At 51.5% G+C, this 17,819-nt stretch overlaps 2 gene segments (V, D, J or C); both read right to left on the reverse strand.

The window, feature by feature from the left end:
* Positions 1–11,860: 11,860 nt before the first annotated feature.
* On the reverse strand, positions 11,861–13,124 carry LOC113888766. The segment is given in 2 exon segments: positions 11,861–12,803; positions 12,918–13,124. Coding segments are annotated over 2 exon segments (444 nt in total).
* A 1,697-nt stretch (positions 13,125–14,821) lies between these two features.
* Positions 14,822–15,354, reverse strand: LOC113888770. The segment is given in 2 exon segments: positions 14,822–15,218; positions 15,306–15,354. Coding segments are annotated over 2 exon segments (390 nt in total).
* Between the last annotated feature and the right edge of the window lie 2,465 nt (positions 15,355–17,819).

Below are 17,819 nucleotides of genomic sequence, written 5' to 3' on the forward strand. Positions count from 1 at the left end.
TTGAAAGCAAAGGCCTGGGCAGATGTGGGACTTTGATCAGGGTAGGGCTCAGGTTCTAGCCTTGAGTGGAAACAGGACAAATCAGAGAACAGATGAGCTGGATTACAGGATAAGAGAACAGGTGAAGACAGAGGACACATTTCTCACACCTGCTTCCCAAAGCTGGGTCTCTCACTATCCTTTGTGGGGACTCCACCCGTGGACCCTTGCCTGGGAGTCCTTCTCTGATTCCCAAAGCTCCGTGCTGCTCGGCCATGGGCGACCACAGCCTTGGGTGCAGGGGTTCCTGAAAAGGAGAGGCACAGAAGCCAGGCACCTGCTGAGCTCCCAGCAATGCACCCCCCCACAGGGCAGCAGAATCCTTATCCTCTGGCCCCGTGTAGGGCATGAATCCTGGGATGCTGGCATTTGTTTAGAGGATCCTGGGGGTGCTGGTGTTTGTTTGGAGGATCCCTGTGAAACCTTAAGCCAAAGCATCCACTTAACAGCAGGCTTGTTTATTTCACAATAAGCAAGGCATTAGAATACTAGATCGGGATGTGTTTATCTTTTAACTATTTTCCAGGGCATTGTGACACTCAGCTTTAAAAAAAAAAAAAAATCCCCACACTCTAAAGACATAGAATAGAGTCACCGTGTGGATTGACTTGGCCAGAGGTGTTATGGTTTGAGGCTCTATCAGGGGCCCTCATCCGTGGAGGGCCCTCTGTAGGAAAGAGAATGGAACCTTTGTGTAGATGGCAGACAGCTCACCCTCCAGGATGCAGGGCTCTCTGCCAGCCCTGGGCTGTGGGTATGTGCAACCCCGAGGCTGGAAGATACAGGGTTCAGCAAAGACAACCCCAAACACAAAGTCCTGCTCCGAAACGTCAGGAGGCCGCTGCCTGTTCTCACTGCCTGTTGTGACCAATGATCCAAGGACATGGGACTCTATGGCTGATATGGCAGGGTGTAAAGACCTGAAGAGACAGGAGAAGAAAGGAATCAAGCCTGAAGGGTTAAGGCTGGCGTGGAAGAGAAGCCAGTGAGGAGCTGAGCCCTTGAACAATCAGCCAGGAGGGTGAACTGGAGAACAGCGATCCCAACAGGATCGGGGGTCCATGGTCCTCGAGGGCAGGAACGGACAGAGACCCTGGAAAGAGAACGAGGTGCTTTGAAGAAGGTCTGAGCATATCTGGAGCTGGGATCTGGGCTGAGATCCGGGGTCTAGCTTGGATGGAAGGCGAAGTCGGAGAAAAAGCACCTTTTAGAAGGAGGGTAGCTAGGACTGCTGTGGCCAGAGGGTCAAGGGTCTCACGAAAGGGTTCCCAGAGGATCAAAGTGATTGGGAAAAGCAGATGAAGAAACTGCCCAAACTTGAATGGCTTGGCACAGTCTTTCTCAGGATGAGCCCGGCATACACTGTTGATGTCTGGGAAGAAACTCTCCACTGCCATGCCACGTGACCCCACAGGCACGGCTATGGTCTGATGGGAAATGCCAAACCAAGACTCGGATGGCCCCCACGGCTTCCTGTCTGGACCCTGGAGGTTTGTGCACAGGAAGGAATTGCCTCTGCAGGGCTGTGTCTCTACTGCTGGCGCAGAGATAGACGGCGGAGTCCTGTGGTTTCAGGGCGTTCAGGTCCAGGCGGCACTGAGAGCTGTCTGGGCATTCAGACCAGAAGCGACTCGGAACACTCTCATTTCCAGTGAGTTCCTGGTAGCTGTGGATGAACATGAGCTCTGGCGGCTTCTGGGCGCTCTGTTTATACCAGTACATAGCATCATGTCCCAGACGTTGTTCACATGTCAAAGATTTCTTGTCCGTCATTCCCATGACTAGGTATTTTGGTATCTGAGTGATCCCAGGGTCCGCACAGATGGCTGGGAGAAAAGGACAGAATTCAGACAAAGGCCAGAGGGGAAGGTGTTGCTGCAGCCACAGGGAAATGGTATGGGGTCCAGGGACAGCCCGTGTGAACTCCAGACTCACCTATGCCCAGGAGACAGAGGACCACACAGCAGAGCTGCCTGAAGCCCATGGTGGATCAGGGTCAAGGTGGGTGCTCTGGGTGCGTGTGTGGGGTGGGGGTGGGGGTGGGGGTGGGTGGGCTCTGGCCTCCTCGGCCTTGGTTGGCGGTTTTGTCTGTGACGTCAGTATCCTGTCAGTCTCCCTAGTGCTGAGGGACGTTTCTTCTTCCCCTTTTCATGCCTTATGTAGATTGTGATAGAAGGTAGATTTGAATCCACTGGGCTGGGATAGTCCTCTGACAGTCAGCTCTTTGGCTATTAGCTGCTCTCCTCATTATATAGATTCTCCCCCTGTCCCGCTCCCTTCCATGAGCTGCTCTCAGACAAACTATATCCCCTTCAAGACATCTCCTTCTTCCCTGCTCAGTCAGGCAGGACAGCATTCAAAACACCATTTCTCTCAGCTCCAATATTTTGGCCACCTGATGCGAAGAGCTGGCTCATTGATGCTGGGAGACCCTGATGCTGGGAGAGATTGAAGGTGGGAGGAGAAGGGGACAACAGAGGATGAGATGCAAGGATGGCATCACCGACTCGGAACGTGAGTTGGAACTCCGGGAGATAGTGAAGGACAGGGAAGTCTGGCGTGCTGCAGTCCATGGGTCGCAAAGACTCCCATACGACTGAGCGACTGAACAACTAACTCCCTGGAGCGCCTTTGCCCAGCTGTGTGGAGGGAGGAGAACCGAAAGGCCATAGTCCTGTTCTGGACCTGTGCCCATCATTAAAAGGCATGATGCCATGATGCCAGCCAGGAGCCAGACCCTGGGAAGAGTGCTGAGAGGGCCATACAAGAGATAAGCCAGTCTTTGTTCCTGTTAAGGGGCTGCCCTTGTGGCTCAGCTGATGAAGAATCCGACTGCAATGCGGGAGACCTGGGTTCAATCCCTGGGTGGGAAGATCCCCTGGAGAAGGGAAAGGCTCCCCACTCCAGGATTCTGGCCTGGAGAATTCCACGGACTGTATAGTCCACGGGGCGGCAATGAGTCGGACACGACTGAGCAACTTTCACTTCGCTTGTGCCTGTATTGAGGGTACAGGGCTTGGCTGGGCTTAAAGCAAGCAGGTTGCCACAAGAAAACAGCACAAGGCAAACGGATCTCAGTTTGAAAATGACTTCGATGTCTTTGAGAAGTCTACAAATGATGCACCCTACTGATAACAACGATGGAAGGCAAAAGCCCTGCTCCCTTCCTCACCACCGCGCCCCCGCCCTCGGCGCCTCGGCCCCTCCCCCACCAGCCTGGGCGTTTCAGCGGAGCCAGAGCGCCTCCCTGTGGCCAAAGCGGCACATTCTCCAGATCGCAGGCCTCTGACCCCCACAGCGCCAGCAGCCCAGATCTATCATCTGTTCCACAGACCAGGAGCTTCCGTGATAGAACGAGGCTCGGGGAATCACGAAGAAGAAAGAAGCACCTGAAACAACCAAACAGTCGGCAACAGTACCATCCGTCCACGTAACTAGGGCATTCCAGTTTTTACCCAACAGACATTGGTTATGTCTGTATCCCTAGGTGTGAACAAAACGCAGACCTGCAGCTACTACCCAGGTCCCTGTAGAGCTTACAGGCCATCTTGATTTGTTCAATGAATACTCACTGAGCAACATCTAGGAGCAAGCACAGAACATCAACACGTTCACCCCTGGAATTGTATCATGATGGGGTAATTATGCCGGTGGCTCAGACGGTAAAGAATCTGCCTTCAGTGCAGGAGACCCGGGCTCAATCTCTGCATCGGGAAGATCCCCCGGAGAAGGGCATGGTGACCACTCCAGTATTCTGGCCTGGAGAATTCGTGGACAGAGGAGCCTGGTGGGCTTCAGTCTGTGGGGTCGCAGAGAGTGGGACAGGACTGAGCGACTGTCACACACGCACACTTCCGCTTAGTCACGGACAACCACTAGGGACTCAAATGTATCTTATATGAAGTTTGAGAAATGCGCCAGTGTTTCAGTATTTAATCACTTCATGCATGTGACAGCATATTTACAGTTGCTACAGCTGCTACAACACAGGAACTGAGCCGAAATGATCTCCAAAGCCCTGTGCATGGCTAGCATGTTAGACAGCAAACCAGGCCCATACGCTGTCCAGACAGCTTTCCAACCGGGACTAGCTTAGATGACCCAAGGTGAGTCACTCTATGTTGTTGCTGTTTGAAGACACTCGGTTGGAAGACAGTGGCCTGTCCCAGTTAGAAAGAGAGAGAGAGACATTGGTGAATGAGCTGTGAGTCCCACGGAGACCCCAGGAGGACCAAGCACTGGTAATAATGAGCCCGCATTCTAGGTCTCCCTAAGAGGATTGTGTGTGTGTGTGCTAAGTCACTTCAGTCGTGTTTGACTCTTTGCCACCCCATGGACTGTAGCCTACCAGGCTCCTCTGTCCATGGGATTCTCCAGGCAATAGTACTGGAGTTGGTTGCCATGCCCTCCTCCAGGGGATCTTCCCAACCCAGTGATCGAACGACTCTGATGTCTCCTGCATTGGCAGGTGGATTCTTTACCACTAACACCACCTAAGAGTATTTGCTCCTAGCAAATGCTGCAATCAGATCTGCCAGGATAAAATCAGAGCCTCTCCTCTATATCATCCACAAGACCCTCAGCATCCCCTTCATAATCTTTAAAGCAGAATATTTTAGTAGTCTTCTAATGGTACATCCCACCCGGACTCTATCTCCCTTCTGATGCATACTGCTACCAGCATTCCTATACCAAAATATGTTGATCGTGTTATCTCACTTAAGGTAGGACCACTGTCTAGCTCCTGCCAAGAGATTAGTGGTGAAAGTCGTTTCCATGTCCCTAATATCCTGCATCATCTGGGAACTGCCTGATCTCCAGGAAGCTTCAAATATGACACTCAATCAGAATTGGGATGAATGGCCCTGTGTTCCTTCTTGGAAGAAGGACGTTTGCAGTGGACAAGTCTGCCTCGGCCGGTGCTTCTGGCTCACCCTTTCTAGGTCACCTGTTGATGGGCTGCACCCTGCAGGCCTGCAAGCCCTGTGGTTGTCCAGGACAGTAAAGAATGAGTCCAGAAACAGTGACAGAGACGTCAGTGGTTTACTGGACAGGAGATCATACACAAAGGGCGCTGGAGCAACACCCCATCGTGCACAGGCAGGACATGGCAGCAGTCTTAGCTGATAAGCTACAGTCCATGGGGTCGCAAAGAGTCGGACACGACTGAGCGACTTCACTTCACTTTAATTAACTAAAGTTTGCTTCTCTTAGATGACTCCATACATCTTGCGTAAAACAGGCCACATGGAGAGGCCTTTTTAAAATCCTCCCTATGACTTGGGAGAGGACCTGACCCAGATGAGGGAGGAGCTTGTGGCTGCAGTAGAGAGGGCCAGGAAGCTGATGCAGGGAGGTGGGGAGAGGAATGTCCTGCCTGCCGGGAAAGGTGGGCAAGAGCAGACACCATGTGAGAGCTAGCCTGCAGCAGAACCTTCCAGAAAGACAGAAATGAGCTGCCTGAGGTGAGACAAGAGTATCTAGATGTATCTATTTACCAACAACCTTCCCTCCTAAGTCTCAGGCTCAGATGATGACTAGGAGTCTGACCTGGAATAGCATCTTCCTGGTTCACAGGGAGGATGCAGAAGAAAGACAGAGATCAATGGTGGACCATGGCCTCGAGGCCCAGGAGTGGGGCTCAGGCCAACCTAGTCCACACACCCATGGTCACACTGCAGGCATGTGGTCTGCAAAGCCCTGAGGCATCTGGTGCTGGGAGCCTGCATGGGGCCCTCATCTGTCTTATTGCACAGAGAGGAGGTGGCCAAGCAACGCCGCAGAGTAACTCTGGCGCAGAGGTACACAGATTTCTGGGAGAAGTTGGTAGATGGGAACTTCTCTGTGCTTGATCTGGAGACGCTGTACCCGTTGGCACATCTCCTTTCTCCATGGTGGGAGGCCCATGTGAGTAATGGATCAGCCTCAGCCCATCTCCCAGGTCTTGTCAGTACCAGTACATGCAGTCATGACCCAGATCCTGAGTACATTTCAGTGTCACCTTCTGTCTTCTCCTCACAACCTGGAATCTGGGGTCCTGAGTGACTCCAGCATGGACCGTGCCTGTGAAGGAGGACCGATGCTGCAGTCACAGTGGACAGGTTTAGTGCTGGCACCCCCAAGGGGACCCTGCCCCCCAGGACTCGCCTGCCTGCAGGAGACAGAAGACCACACAGCCCAGGAGGCAGGGGCTCATGGTGGGGGCGGGGCAGGCAGAGGGCTCTCTGGTCTGAGTGTGGATGAGAGGGGAGAGGGGCTCTCCAGGGAGTCCTTCTGAGATGTCACTGTCCCTGCCAGGCCCCAGAGCCAACCTGTCACTCAGAGGCCACGCCCCTTCCCCCAGAGGCTCAAATCAGAAATGAACCTGAGAGATAAGTTCACAACACGGACACCCATCCAGATCAATGGACACAAGCCTCACACGTTGCTGTAACCTTTCTGTATGTGTTCAAGATTTTTTCCGTAAATGTCAAAGTGATTAAACGACTTGTATGTTCTAGTCCAGAGATAAGTCTTCATCAACGTGTATATTACTTGTATTTATCTACATATTTCTGGAGTTTTGAATCCTGGGGAAATCCTTCTGGAGGCCTGCTACCCTTTATGATATGTGTCCCAAGAGCACTTCAAACGGAGAGGGCAATGGCACCCCACTCCAGTGTTCTTGCCTGGAAAATCCCAGGGACGGGGGAACCGAGTGGGCTGCCGTCTATGGGGTCACACAGAGTTGGACACGATGAAGCGACTTAGCAGCAGCAGCAGCACTTCAAGGCTCCATTCCCACAACATTGACCACAGTCCTGAGACTGTCCTTCCACCTACCATGTTTCTCCAGGTTTCTGCACTCAACCTCATCCCAGGCTTATCAATATTTGATGAATTGTTTGGTCTGTTTCTAATCAATTCACTGACAGTCCACCAGTCAAATGCAGGTACAGCTCCTTCATGTTCACAGCAGCCCGTGATTCCCATGTTGGGGAAAGGGAGCAAGCAGAGCCCCCTCAGGCCTGTGACCCACCTTTCTGGGTGGAGAGAATTGGGTGCCCAGCACAGGATGACGTTTAGCCACAAAGGAATACAGATGTAGGAGGGACGTGGAGGGAGGTGCAGACTCCAGGGTAAACAAAAAATGTTCTGTTTTCAGTTGAGACATTCGTCCCAGGGGAATACCTCCTTGTGAAGTGCGGCTGCCATTCATTGAGTAACAGTTCACATCACAGAGCCCCAAACTGTATCTTGTTACACACAACACAACAGGTGTATATAATTTGCTTGTACAGAGATAGTTCCATGAGTGAGGGGACCACAGCTGTTGAGAAGAAACTTGCGCCGGGATGCTAGCTGTAACACTTACGAAGTATGAGAACTGGGCAACTCACGACCCTCAGATGTACAAACAGTTAAAATAATACTTACCTTGATGACTTCAGTGAGCATTAAAACACACCAAGAAGTGAATGTCTGGGAAAGTCTATCGCTCCACCAGAGACTGGGCTTGGCAGGCTGGCAGCTGACACACGGGCACCACTTCCTGAGCTGGGGCAGGAGTGTTTTTGTCCCAGAGGCACCTGATCATGCAGGGCTGTGTCTTGGCTGCTGGCACAGAGATACACGGCTGAGTCTGTCAGCTCCAAGGGGGTCAGGCTCAGTTCAGAGGCAGCATCACTGAACTGTTTTCCTGAGACCCGATCTGATATGTTTCCTTTTTGATATATTTCCCCATCATAATACTGAACAAGGAACTGGGGGCTCTGGCCCAGGGCCTGTTGGTACCAGGACACAGAGAGGTGTCCAGACTCAGGGGAACATCTCAGAGTCACTTGCTGCTTTCTTGATTTGATCAGGTACTTGGGAGTCTGGGTGACTTCAGAATCCACCAGGCCTGTTGGGAGGAGACAAGGAAGCTGAGGGCAGAGCACAGGGGAAGCCTCCTGCTGCAGCCTCATCTCCAGGCATCTATCTCAGGGAGGCAAAGACATCTCAGAAGCTCCCACACTGTGTCCAGAACTCACCTGCTCCCAGGAAGCAGAGAGTCACACAGCAGAGGAGCCTGGAGCCCATGGCAGCATCAGGAACCCAGGACTACTGCTTGCTGGGGGCGGGGCTCCTGGGTTGAGGGGGTAAGTGCTGACCCTCCTGCTTCCCTGACTGGAGCATTTGCCTGTGACCTCACAGCTCTGTGTCTCTGCAGGCTGCCCTTGTCCACTGAACCCCTTGCCAGGACCCATGGTGGACTCCTCTATGCCCTTCCCTGTCCCGCACAGCCACTCAGCAAAGGGTGGGTGTGAGGTGAGCACTGTCCCCATGTCCCCATATGCCCATAACATGGCTTTTTCTTCTCTTCCTGTCCCTGCCTGACACTCATCACCCAGCCCTCACCAGCCACACTGATCCCTCACCCTCCACTTCCCATGTTGCTCCAGGAGAGGATCCCCTGGGCACAACCTGAGGCTCGAGGAACATCCCCACTCCGCTGCGCAGTGAGGAGTCTGTGCTGGGTCCATGTGTCTGGACCACTCAGGGAACTCAAGCCTGCTCCCTGATGCAGACATGTAGTCAAGGTTCCCCTAAGCTGCCCTCTCCAGGGTGACTCTCAACCCCTCCAGCACACCCTGCTTACCATGGGCCCACAGTGCCTCCTAGTGGCCCATGGTCTCATGGATCTGTGCCTTCTGTCTAAAACAAGAATACGAATTCCCCACACTCCACACTTTCAACCCCTACACACACACACACACACACACACACCGCTTATCTGCTGCCTTCCCAGCCTGGATGAATTAGGGCTGATCTTCAAGTCTAGTCTTAGTCTGTGGAGGTAAAACACTGTATGATCAGACATTTCTACTAAGAAGGAAATAATTCCTGCACCACTCCAGTGACAAGAGTTAGCTAAAATGGAGTAATACAGCCAATAGAAATTAAGTCCTCTCAATATCTCAAATGAAGCCAGCCTGGACACTGTATTCCAGCCCTCTTTCTGATTAATCAGATCTATATATATCCAGATTTCATATTTAAATTAAGTATTACCAAATTCTAGCAGGTGCATTTTATTAAGAGGCTTTATGTGTTTAACCTATTTATTTCCTATGAACTTGTAAAATTCAAGCTCCACAGGGACCTCCCCTGTGGAGAAGGAGGACCGATGCTGCAGTCACAGCAGACAGGCTTAGTGCTGGCACCCCGAAGGGGACCCTGCCCCCCAGGACTCACCTGCCTGCAGGAGACAGAAGACCACACAGCCCAGGAGGCAGGGGCTCATGGCGGGGGCAGGGCAGGCAGAGGGCCCTCTGGTCTGAGTGTGGATGAGAGGGGAGAGGGGCTCTCCAGGGAGTCCTTCTGAAATGTCACTGTCCCTGCCAGTCACCAGAGCCAATCTGTCACTCAGGAGAGCCACGCCCCTTCCCCCAGAGGCTCAAATCAGAAATAAACCTGAGTGAATTGTTCACATGGGACTGACCTAGACTTTGCCCACAATGGTCTGTCTTGTCAAAGCTATGGTTTTTCCTCTAGTCAGGTATGACTTGAGAGTTGGACTATAAAGAAAGCTGAGCACCGAAGAATTGATGCTTTTGAACTGTGGTGTTGGAGAAGACTCTGGAAAGTCCCTTGAACTGCAAGGAGATACAAGGAGTGCATCCTAAAAAAATCAGTCCTGAATATTCATTGGAAGGACTGATGCTGAAGCTGAAACTTTGGCCACCTGATGCGAAGAACTGACCCACTGAAAAGACCCAGATGCTGGGCAAGATTGTAGATGGGAGGAGAAGGGGACAACAGAGAATGAGATGGTGGATGGCATCTCCTACTTGATGGACATGTGTTTGAATAAACTCCAGGAGTTGGTGATGGACAGGAAAGCCTGACGCGCTGCAGTCCATGGCGTCACAAAGCATCGGACACGACTGTGCGACTGAACTGAACTGAACAGCTCACAACAGGGAGACCCATCCTGCTCAATGAACATAAGCCTTATATTTGTTGTAAACTTTCCATAAAACTCTTCACAACCTTATATATACTTTATTCCAGAACTAGCTGTTCATTATTACATATATTCAGTTTAGTGATCTGTAGTTTATTATTTCTGTAGTTTTGAATCTCAGGGAAAATCCTCAGGGCTTCCTGCTGCCCTTTATGACTCACATGTCCCAAATAATCCCTCATGTTTCTATTGTGTTTAATTGACAACAGTCCAGTTCATGTCCTTCCACCCACAATGACTCTGGATCTGGTTCCCTAACCTTAGGGCAGGCTCATCAACACTTGAGGAATCCTTGGGCTCTCTTTCTTATTAATTCACTGACTGATAGCTGCTGCTGCTACTGCTAAGTCACTTCAATTGTGTTCGACTCTGTGCAACCCCAGAGACGGCAGCCCACCAGGTTCCCCCGTCCCTGGGATTCCCAGGCAAGAACACTGGAGAGGGTTGCCATTTCCTTCTCCAATGCACAAAAGTAAAAAGTGAAAGTGAAGTAGCTCAGTTGTGTCTGAATCTTCTCCACCCCATGGACTGCAGCTCACCAGGCCCGGTGCCTGTCACACACAGGCTCAGTTCCTTCATGTCCACCTGAGCACATGCTTCTCGAGTTGAGGAGTCAGGGAGCAGCAAGCTGAACCACCTCAGGCCTGTGACCCAGCTTTCTTTGAGGAGAGAAGCTGGTTGCCCAGCACCACGGATGACATGTGGGCACAAAGGAGTGCAGATGTGGGAGGGATGTCGGGAGAGATGGCTGACCCCAGGGTAAAGGAAAAATGCTCGGATTTTACGTGAGACATCCATTGCATGGGGGTACTTCCTTGTGAAGCGGGGCAGCCATTCAGTAACCGATATTCTAGAGCCCCAGACTGTATCTCATGCACAAACCTCACACTTGGAAGGACCCTGCACTGGCTGCCATGCTCTGCTGCTGTGATTTTCAAATTCTCAATCATTTCTGAACCTGAATATCATGCACCTGGTCCTGAGTGGGTGACCGTGGTGACCTCCTGATGAGCTGGTTTCCATGGAACCTGATCGCACCGTCTGGGGTCTGGATGACTAACCATTCCTGGGGCCTCAGAGGAAAAAACCCAGAAGCTAAGGTCAGAAGCAACAAATGAGCTCAATGTTGTAGCCACAAAAACAAGCCTTCAATTGGAGCCTGGCAAGTCCACGGGATCCATACCTGTGCTCAGAATGTCTCTGGTCCAAGAGACAGTGGGACCCACAGTGCAGGAGACTAGTGCCCAGGCCAGGCCACTATAGAAAGAGGGACTTTTCAGTTCAACTCCTGTGACTTGGACGCTGGGGTCAAATCAAAGGCAAGCCTTCTCCTGACATGAAATGATCTCTCACCAAATTGCTGCTGCTGGTTGTCTGCTCAGTCCCAGCACCAGTGTGAGAACAGGAGGCCTTGCTGTGTGCATATCACATGGGACCTCAAAGGAATTCCCTAGGAAATGAGGACTTCCTCTCAAAATAGCATCATAGAATCATTTCAGAGAATGTGTGTACGAGAAAAGAAATTTATGAACGTGAATAAATAATTAAAAAAAAAAAAGCCTGTAGCAGCAGGGAAGACCTTTGGATGGTCATTTTCCAAACCATCCATGTCCAGATAGGATAGTCCCTGACATGGATATGGTGCTCACATGCTTTCAAGAACTTCTTTACCCATAATACTTTCCGCTGAACAAGGAAATGGCAACCCACTCCAGTACTCTTGCCTAGAAAATTCCATGGATGGAGGAGCCTGGTGGGGTACAGTCATTGGGTCACAAAGAGCCAGACACGACTGAGCAACTTCACTTTCAAAATGTGAATAGGTATATTTTAATAATAGATTAGATTAACCTTTTAGTTCATAAAGCAGATGACCCTCCATAATGTCAGTGGGCTTCATGAAACCAAGTAAAGGGATGAACAGACGAAAACACTGATCCTCCCCCAAGTAAGAGATAATTGTCAGCCAATGGCCTTCACACTGGACCGTTAGTTCTTCTGCTTTTGAACTTAAACATCAGCTCCCCTCAGTCTCTAGTAGCACCAGACCCGCTTGCAGCTTTTGGACTTACCAGCCTTCACAACTATGTCAGCCGATTGCTTTAAAACATGTATGTGAGTATGTGTGTGTATATGTGCGTGTGTGTGTATGTGTTTCTGTGTATTATTTATTCTATGTGGGGGACAGTTTTATGGGGGCAAAGACCAGAAGTAATAAGGACAGGCTTGAATCAAATTCCTTGATCTGAAAGTAATGACATAAGATGTGGACAACTCAGTTCCCCTCAGATGTATAAACAGGTAAAATAATTCTTATCTAGCATGATCTTTGGAAGCATTAAAACACAGCAGAGAAAGACATCTGGGAGAGTCTATCGGATCTATCTAGGCCTGACAGGCAGGCAGTCACCCTCACAGCCACTTCCTGAGCTGGGGCAGGAGTGTTTTTGTCCCAGAGGCACCTGATCATGCAGGGCTGTGTCTTGGCTGCTGGCACAGAGATACACGGCTGAGTCTGTCAGCTCCAAGGAGCTCAAGTTCAGCTCAGAGTGAAAGTCACTAAACTGTTTTCCTGAGAATCGATCCGGGAGCTGTGCTTCTCCCCTCACTTCCTGGCTGTAATACTGAACGAGGAACTCGGGGCCCTGGCCCAAGGCCTGTTGGTACCAGTACACGGAGAGGTGTCCAGAGACAGGGGAGCATCCCAGGGTCCCTCGCTGTCCTCTTGCTTTAATCAGGTATCTCGGGGTTTGGGTGACTCCAGAATCCACAAGGCCTGTGGGGGAAGAAGACTGGGGCTGAGAAAGAACGCGGGAGAGAACCCGATGGTGCCTTGGATTCAGGCAGGTCAGACCAGGAACACGGAATCCCCCCTGTGCCAAGGACCCACCTGCTGCCAGGAGACACAGAGCCACACAGCAGACGGGGCTGCAGCCCATGGCAGGAGAGCCAGAGCTGAGAGGCGTCTCCTTGCTCAGAGCTCTGCTTCTCTGAGAGCTGGGGTTCTGGGCCTCCTTCCTCTGACTGGAGGTGAGCCAGTGATGTCACTGCTCTGATGTCACTGCCTCTGCTAGTTCCCAGGAATCTGACCTCTCATTCCAGGTTGCTGATCCAGGAACCCTGCTCTGTCCTGCAAAGTCTCTTAGATGACGTGTGAGCTGGACTGCTGGTCTACGCGAGGCTGAGTTTATGCTCAATGCCCTTCCCCACAGCTCCTTCGCTTTTCTCTTCAGGCAGGTGTTGCTCTTTTCTGTTTTTCTTTCCTACCACCTCCCAGCTCCATACCCTTCACTTTTGCTGCAACCTCAGAGGCTCCCTCAGCACTGCATAGTTGAAGTTCATAGCTCCCAGCTGGGACAGCAAGCCTGCAAATTAGTGCCTATGCTAGTAAGGCTTCTAGAGATAAAAACACCAAATAAAGCTTTCTTTTAAGCCTCCTGGTCCCAGGGATAGTTCTGTCTGCTTGCTCTGCCCTAGAAACTTGTGGAGTTTCTCAGCTGCACAGTGTCCCGCTGTGGTCTATGCGTGGAAACCAAAATTGTCTGCCCAGATTTAATAGTCATGGATGTGTTCATATTAGAAAATATTTCACTGTTTGCCGATTGAACAGTGTTTTTGCTTGCTTTGTTTTTCTAAAGAACACACACACAATTAGAAACACAAACACACACACCAGCCTACCATAGCTGATTCATGATTTTGCATTTCAAGAGAAAAGAAATGAGTTCATGCAGGAAGTATTTAATACTTTGACTTTTAGAAGACTGTGATGAAGGAGATGCTACAAACTTTGGTTAGCTTTTGTTGGTGGTAGTGTTGTTCAGTTGCTAACTCGAGTCCAACTCATTGAAACCCCATGCCTTGCAGCGTACCAGGCTCCCCTGTTCATCAGCAAAAGTGAAGGGTGTGGAGCTGGGAGGTGGTAGGAAAGAAAAACAGAAAAGAGCAACACCTGCCTGAAGAGAAAATCGAAGGAGCCATGGGGAAGGGCGTCGGGCATAAACCCAGCCTCGCCTAGACCAGCAGTCCAGCTCACACATCATCTAAGAGACTTTGCAGGACAGAGCAGGGTTCCACAGTTTGTTCAAATTCACGTCTGTTGAGTCGGTGATGCTATCTAACCACCTCTCGCTCTACCACCCCCTTCTCCTCTTGCTTTCAGTCTTTCCCAGCATCAGGGGCTAGGCTATTTAGATGTTAAAGACAGGCAATAGTGGAGAATACATACAAACACAGCTTGTCTCTCCTCCTCAGGGACAACCAAGGAATTTTGGATGATTAATAATTAACTGAGGTTACATTCTCTTTGAGAACCCTAGAGAACCTACTCAAACACGCCTAGTTAGGGATCATTACAAGGTTCCCTGGGTGATGGGCAAGGACATGACCCAGTTGAGGGAGGAGCAGCAAGACTGAAGTAGAGAAGGGTGAGAATGAGGGCCAGGAAGGTGGGAGAGAAAGGCCCATATCTGGGGAAGTTGGACAAGAGCAGAGACCACTCAAGGGCCAGCCTGGAGGAGAACCTTCCATAGCGACAGGCATGTGATGCCCAGGGAGAGACAAGAGGGTCTAGATGTATCTGATTTCCCAACAACCTTCCCTCCTGGAGGCCTCATATTCAGACTGATGACTAGCAGTCAGAGCTGGGTAGCATCTTTAGGCTCCCACGGCAGCTAGAGTGAAAAGACAGAGAGTGAAGGGTGGACACATGTCCACGAGGCCATGTTGTCAGGTCCGTGCCAGGAAGATCAAACATCACTGGCTATGCTGCCAGTATGTGTCTGTGGGCTCCGAGTCTCCAGGTGCTAGGAGCCTGCAAGAGGCTCTCCAAGTTCCAAACTGCAGGGCCCTCATCTGCTTTTTTGCACAGAAAAGAGGTGGCCGTGCAGCACCATGGAGTAACTGCTGGCACAGAAGTACACAGATGTCTGGGAGTGGTTGGCAGACTTCAGCGTGAGAAGGAAGTCATTTGTGCTTGATCTGGAGACCCTGTAGCCCTCGGGCACATCTCCTTTCTCCGTGGTGGGAGGGCCATCTGAGTAATGGATCAGCCTCAGCCCGTGTCCTGGGTCTTGTCGGTACCAGTACATATAATCGAGGTTCAGATCCTGAGTGCATCTCAGTGTTGCACTCTGTCCTGTCCTCACGACCTGGAATCTGGGGTCCTGAGAGCCACCAGCATGGACCGCCCCTGTGGAGAAGGAGGACCGATGCTGCAGTCACAGCAGATAAGCTTAGTGCTGGGACCCTGAAGGGGACCCTGCCCCACAGGACTCACCTGCCTGCAGGATGCAGAAGACCACACAGCCCAGGAGGCAGGGGCTCATGGTGGGGGCGGGGCAGGCGGAGGGCCCTCTGGTCTGAGGGTGGATGAGAGGGGAGAGGGGCTCTCCAGGGAGTCCTTCTGAGATGTCACTGTCCCTGCCAGGCCCCAGAGAAAACCTGTCACTCAGGGGCCACGCCCCTTCCCCCAGAGGCTCAAATCAGAAATGAACCTGAGTGAAGAGTTCATAACACGGAGACCCATCCAGATCAATGGACTTGAGCCTTATGAGTTGTTGTGTCCTTTCTATAAACAGTTTACAACTGTAAGTGTGTTGTATTCCAGAGATAATTCTTCATTCCTAAGTATGTGAAGTTACATGCAGATTTCGAACTGCAGGGCTGGGGTTACTCCATGCTCCTAAACAGCACATTGTTGAGGGCTCCTGCTGCAGCCCTCATCGCCAGGCTTCTATCTCAGGGACTCAAAGACATCTCAGAATCTCCCACACTGTGTCCAGGCCTCACCTACTCCAAGAAGGAAGAGATCACACAGCAGAGGAGCCTGGAGCCCACGGCAGCATCAGGAACCCAAGACAGCTGCTGGCTGGGGGCGGGTCTCCTGGGGTGAGTGGTGTAAAGTGCTGACCCTCCTGCTCCCTGATTGGAGCATTTGCCTATGACGTCACTGCTCTGTATCTCTGCAGGCTGTTTCCAAATCCACTGGACCCCTTGCCAGGACCCATGGTGGGCTCCTCTATGCCCTTCCCTGCCCTTCACAGCCCCTGAGCAAGGGGTGGGTGTGAAGGGTGCCCCATCCCCATGTCCCCAGTGCCCACAGCATACCTTGTTGTCCTCTGCCTGCCCCTGCCTGACAGCCAGGCACTCACCTGGCTGGCAATCACCAGGCAATCAGCTGACAATCACCCAGCCCTCACCAGCCACCCCAACCCCTTCCCCTCCACTTCCCTTGCAGCTCCTAGAGACCATCTCCTGGGCACGTCCTGAGGATCCAGACACATTCCTGATTTCCTGGGCAGTGAGGAGTCTGTACTGGTTCCATGTTTCCTGGAACCTCAGGACCTCAGGGAACTGAAACCTGCTTTCTCATTCAGGCATGTAGCCAAGGTTCCTTAAAGCTGCCCTCCCCAGGGTGACTCTCCACCCCTCCCAGGACCCCCTGCTTACCGTGGGCCCACAGCGCTTCCTAGTGGCCAATGGTCCACAGTCTCATGGATCTGTGCCTTCTGCCAAAGCAAGAATGTAAATACCCGAAAGCCTGAACACACACATACACACACACACACACACACACACAACACACATTTGTTCTACTGTCTTCCCCACCTGGCTGACTTAAGATTGATCTGCAAATTCCCTCTTAGCCTCTGGAGATAAAAGACTGTAGAAACCAACATTTCCATTAAGAAGAAAATAATTGCACATACTAAATGGCAACCACTCCAGTGTTCTTGCCTGGAGAATCCCAGGGACGGGAGAGCCTCGTGGGCTGCCATCCATGAGGTCGCACAGAGTTAGACATGACTGAAGTGACTTAGCAGCAATGTCACAGTAGTATGCTAAGGTGGAATCACAAAGACCTTCAATACAGACATTCTGCTGAGCTCAGATCAATACAGCCTGGAGCACTGCATTCCGTAGATCCCTCTGATTAATCAGATCCACATATTTCTAGATTTTCTACATAAATTTAGTATTACCAATTCTAGGTAATGGATTTATATACAGAGATTATATATATTAACCCATTTAGTTTTATAGTTATAAAACTTTGAAATAGAAAAACCAGCCGTCCACTACATTTAACATCGATGTACCTGGGCGTGATATGAGACTGCACACTCAGTGTCACACTGCAAGCATGTGGTCCTGGGTTCCAAGGTTCTGCATGTGAGAAGCCTGCAAGGGGCTCTCCTCCTTCCAGGCTGCAGGGCTTCCCATATCTTTTTGCACAGAGAGGAGGTGGCCGTGCAGCGCCGTGGATAACCGCAGGTGCAGAAGTACACAGATGTCTGGGAGCGGTTGGCAGACTCCAGAGTGAGAGGGAAGTTCTCTGTGCTTGGTCTGGAGACGCTGTAGCCCTCGGGCACGGCTCCTCTCTCCGTGGAGGGAGGGATAACTGAGTAATGGATCAGCCTCAGCCCATGTCCTGGGTCTTGTCGGTACCAGTACATATAGCTAAAGCTCAGATCCTGAGTACATGTCAGTGTCGTGTTCAGTCCTCTCCTCACGACCTGGAATCTGGGGTCCTGAGAGACACCAGCATGGACCGCCCCTGTGGAGAAGGAGGACCGATGCTGCAGTCACAGCGGATAAGCTTAGTGCTGGGACCCTGAAGGGGACCCTGCCCCCCAGGACTCACCTGCCTGCAGGAGACAGAAGACCACACAGCCCAGGAGGCAGGGGTTCATGGCGGGGGTGGGGCAGGCGGAGGGCCCTCTGGTCTGAGTGTGGATGAGAGGGGAGAGGGGCTCTCCAAGGAGTCCTTCTGAGATGTCACTGTCCCTGC

Source organism: Bos indicus x Bos taurus, unplaced genomic scaffold (assembly GCF_003369695.1).
Source record: "Bos indicus x Bos taurus breed Angus x Brahman F1 hybrid unplaced genomic scaffold, Bos_hybrid_MaternalHap_v2.0 tig00001691_arrow_arrow_obj, whole genome shotgun sequence".
NCBI classification, from domain to species: Eukaryota; Metazoa; Chordata; class Mammalia; order Artiodactyla; family Bovidae; genus Bos; species Bos indicus x Bos taurus.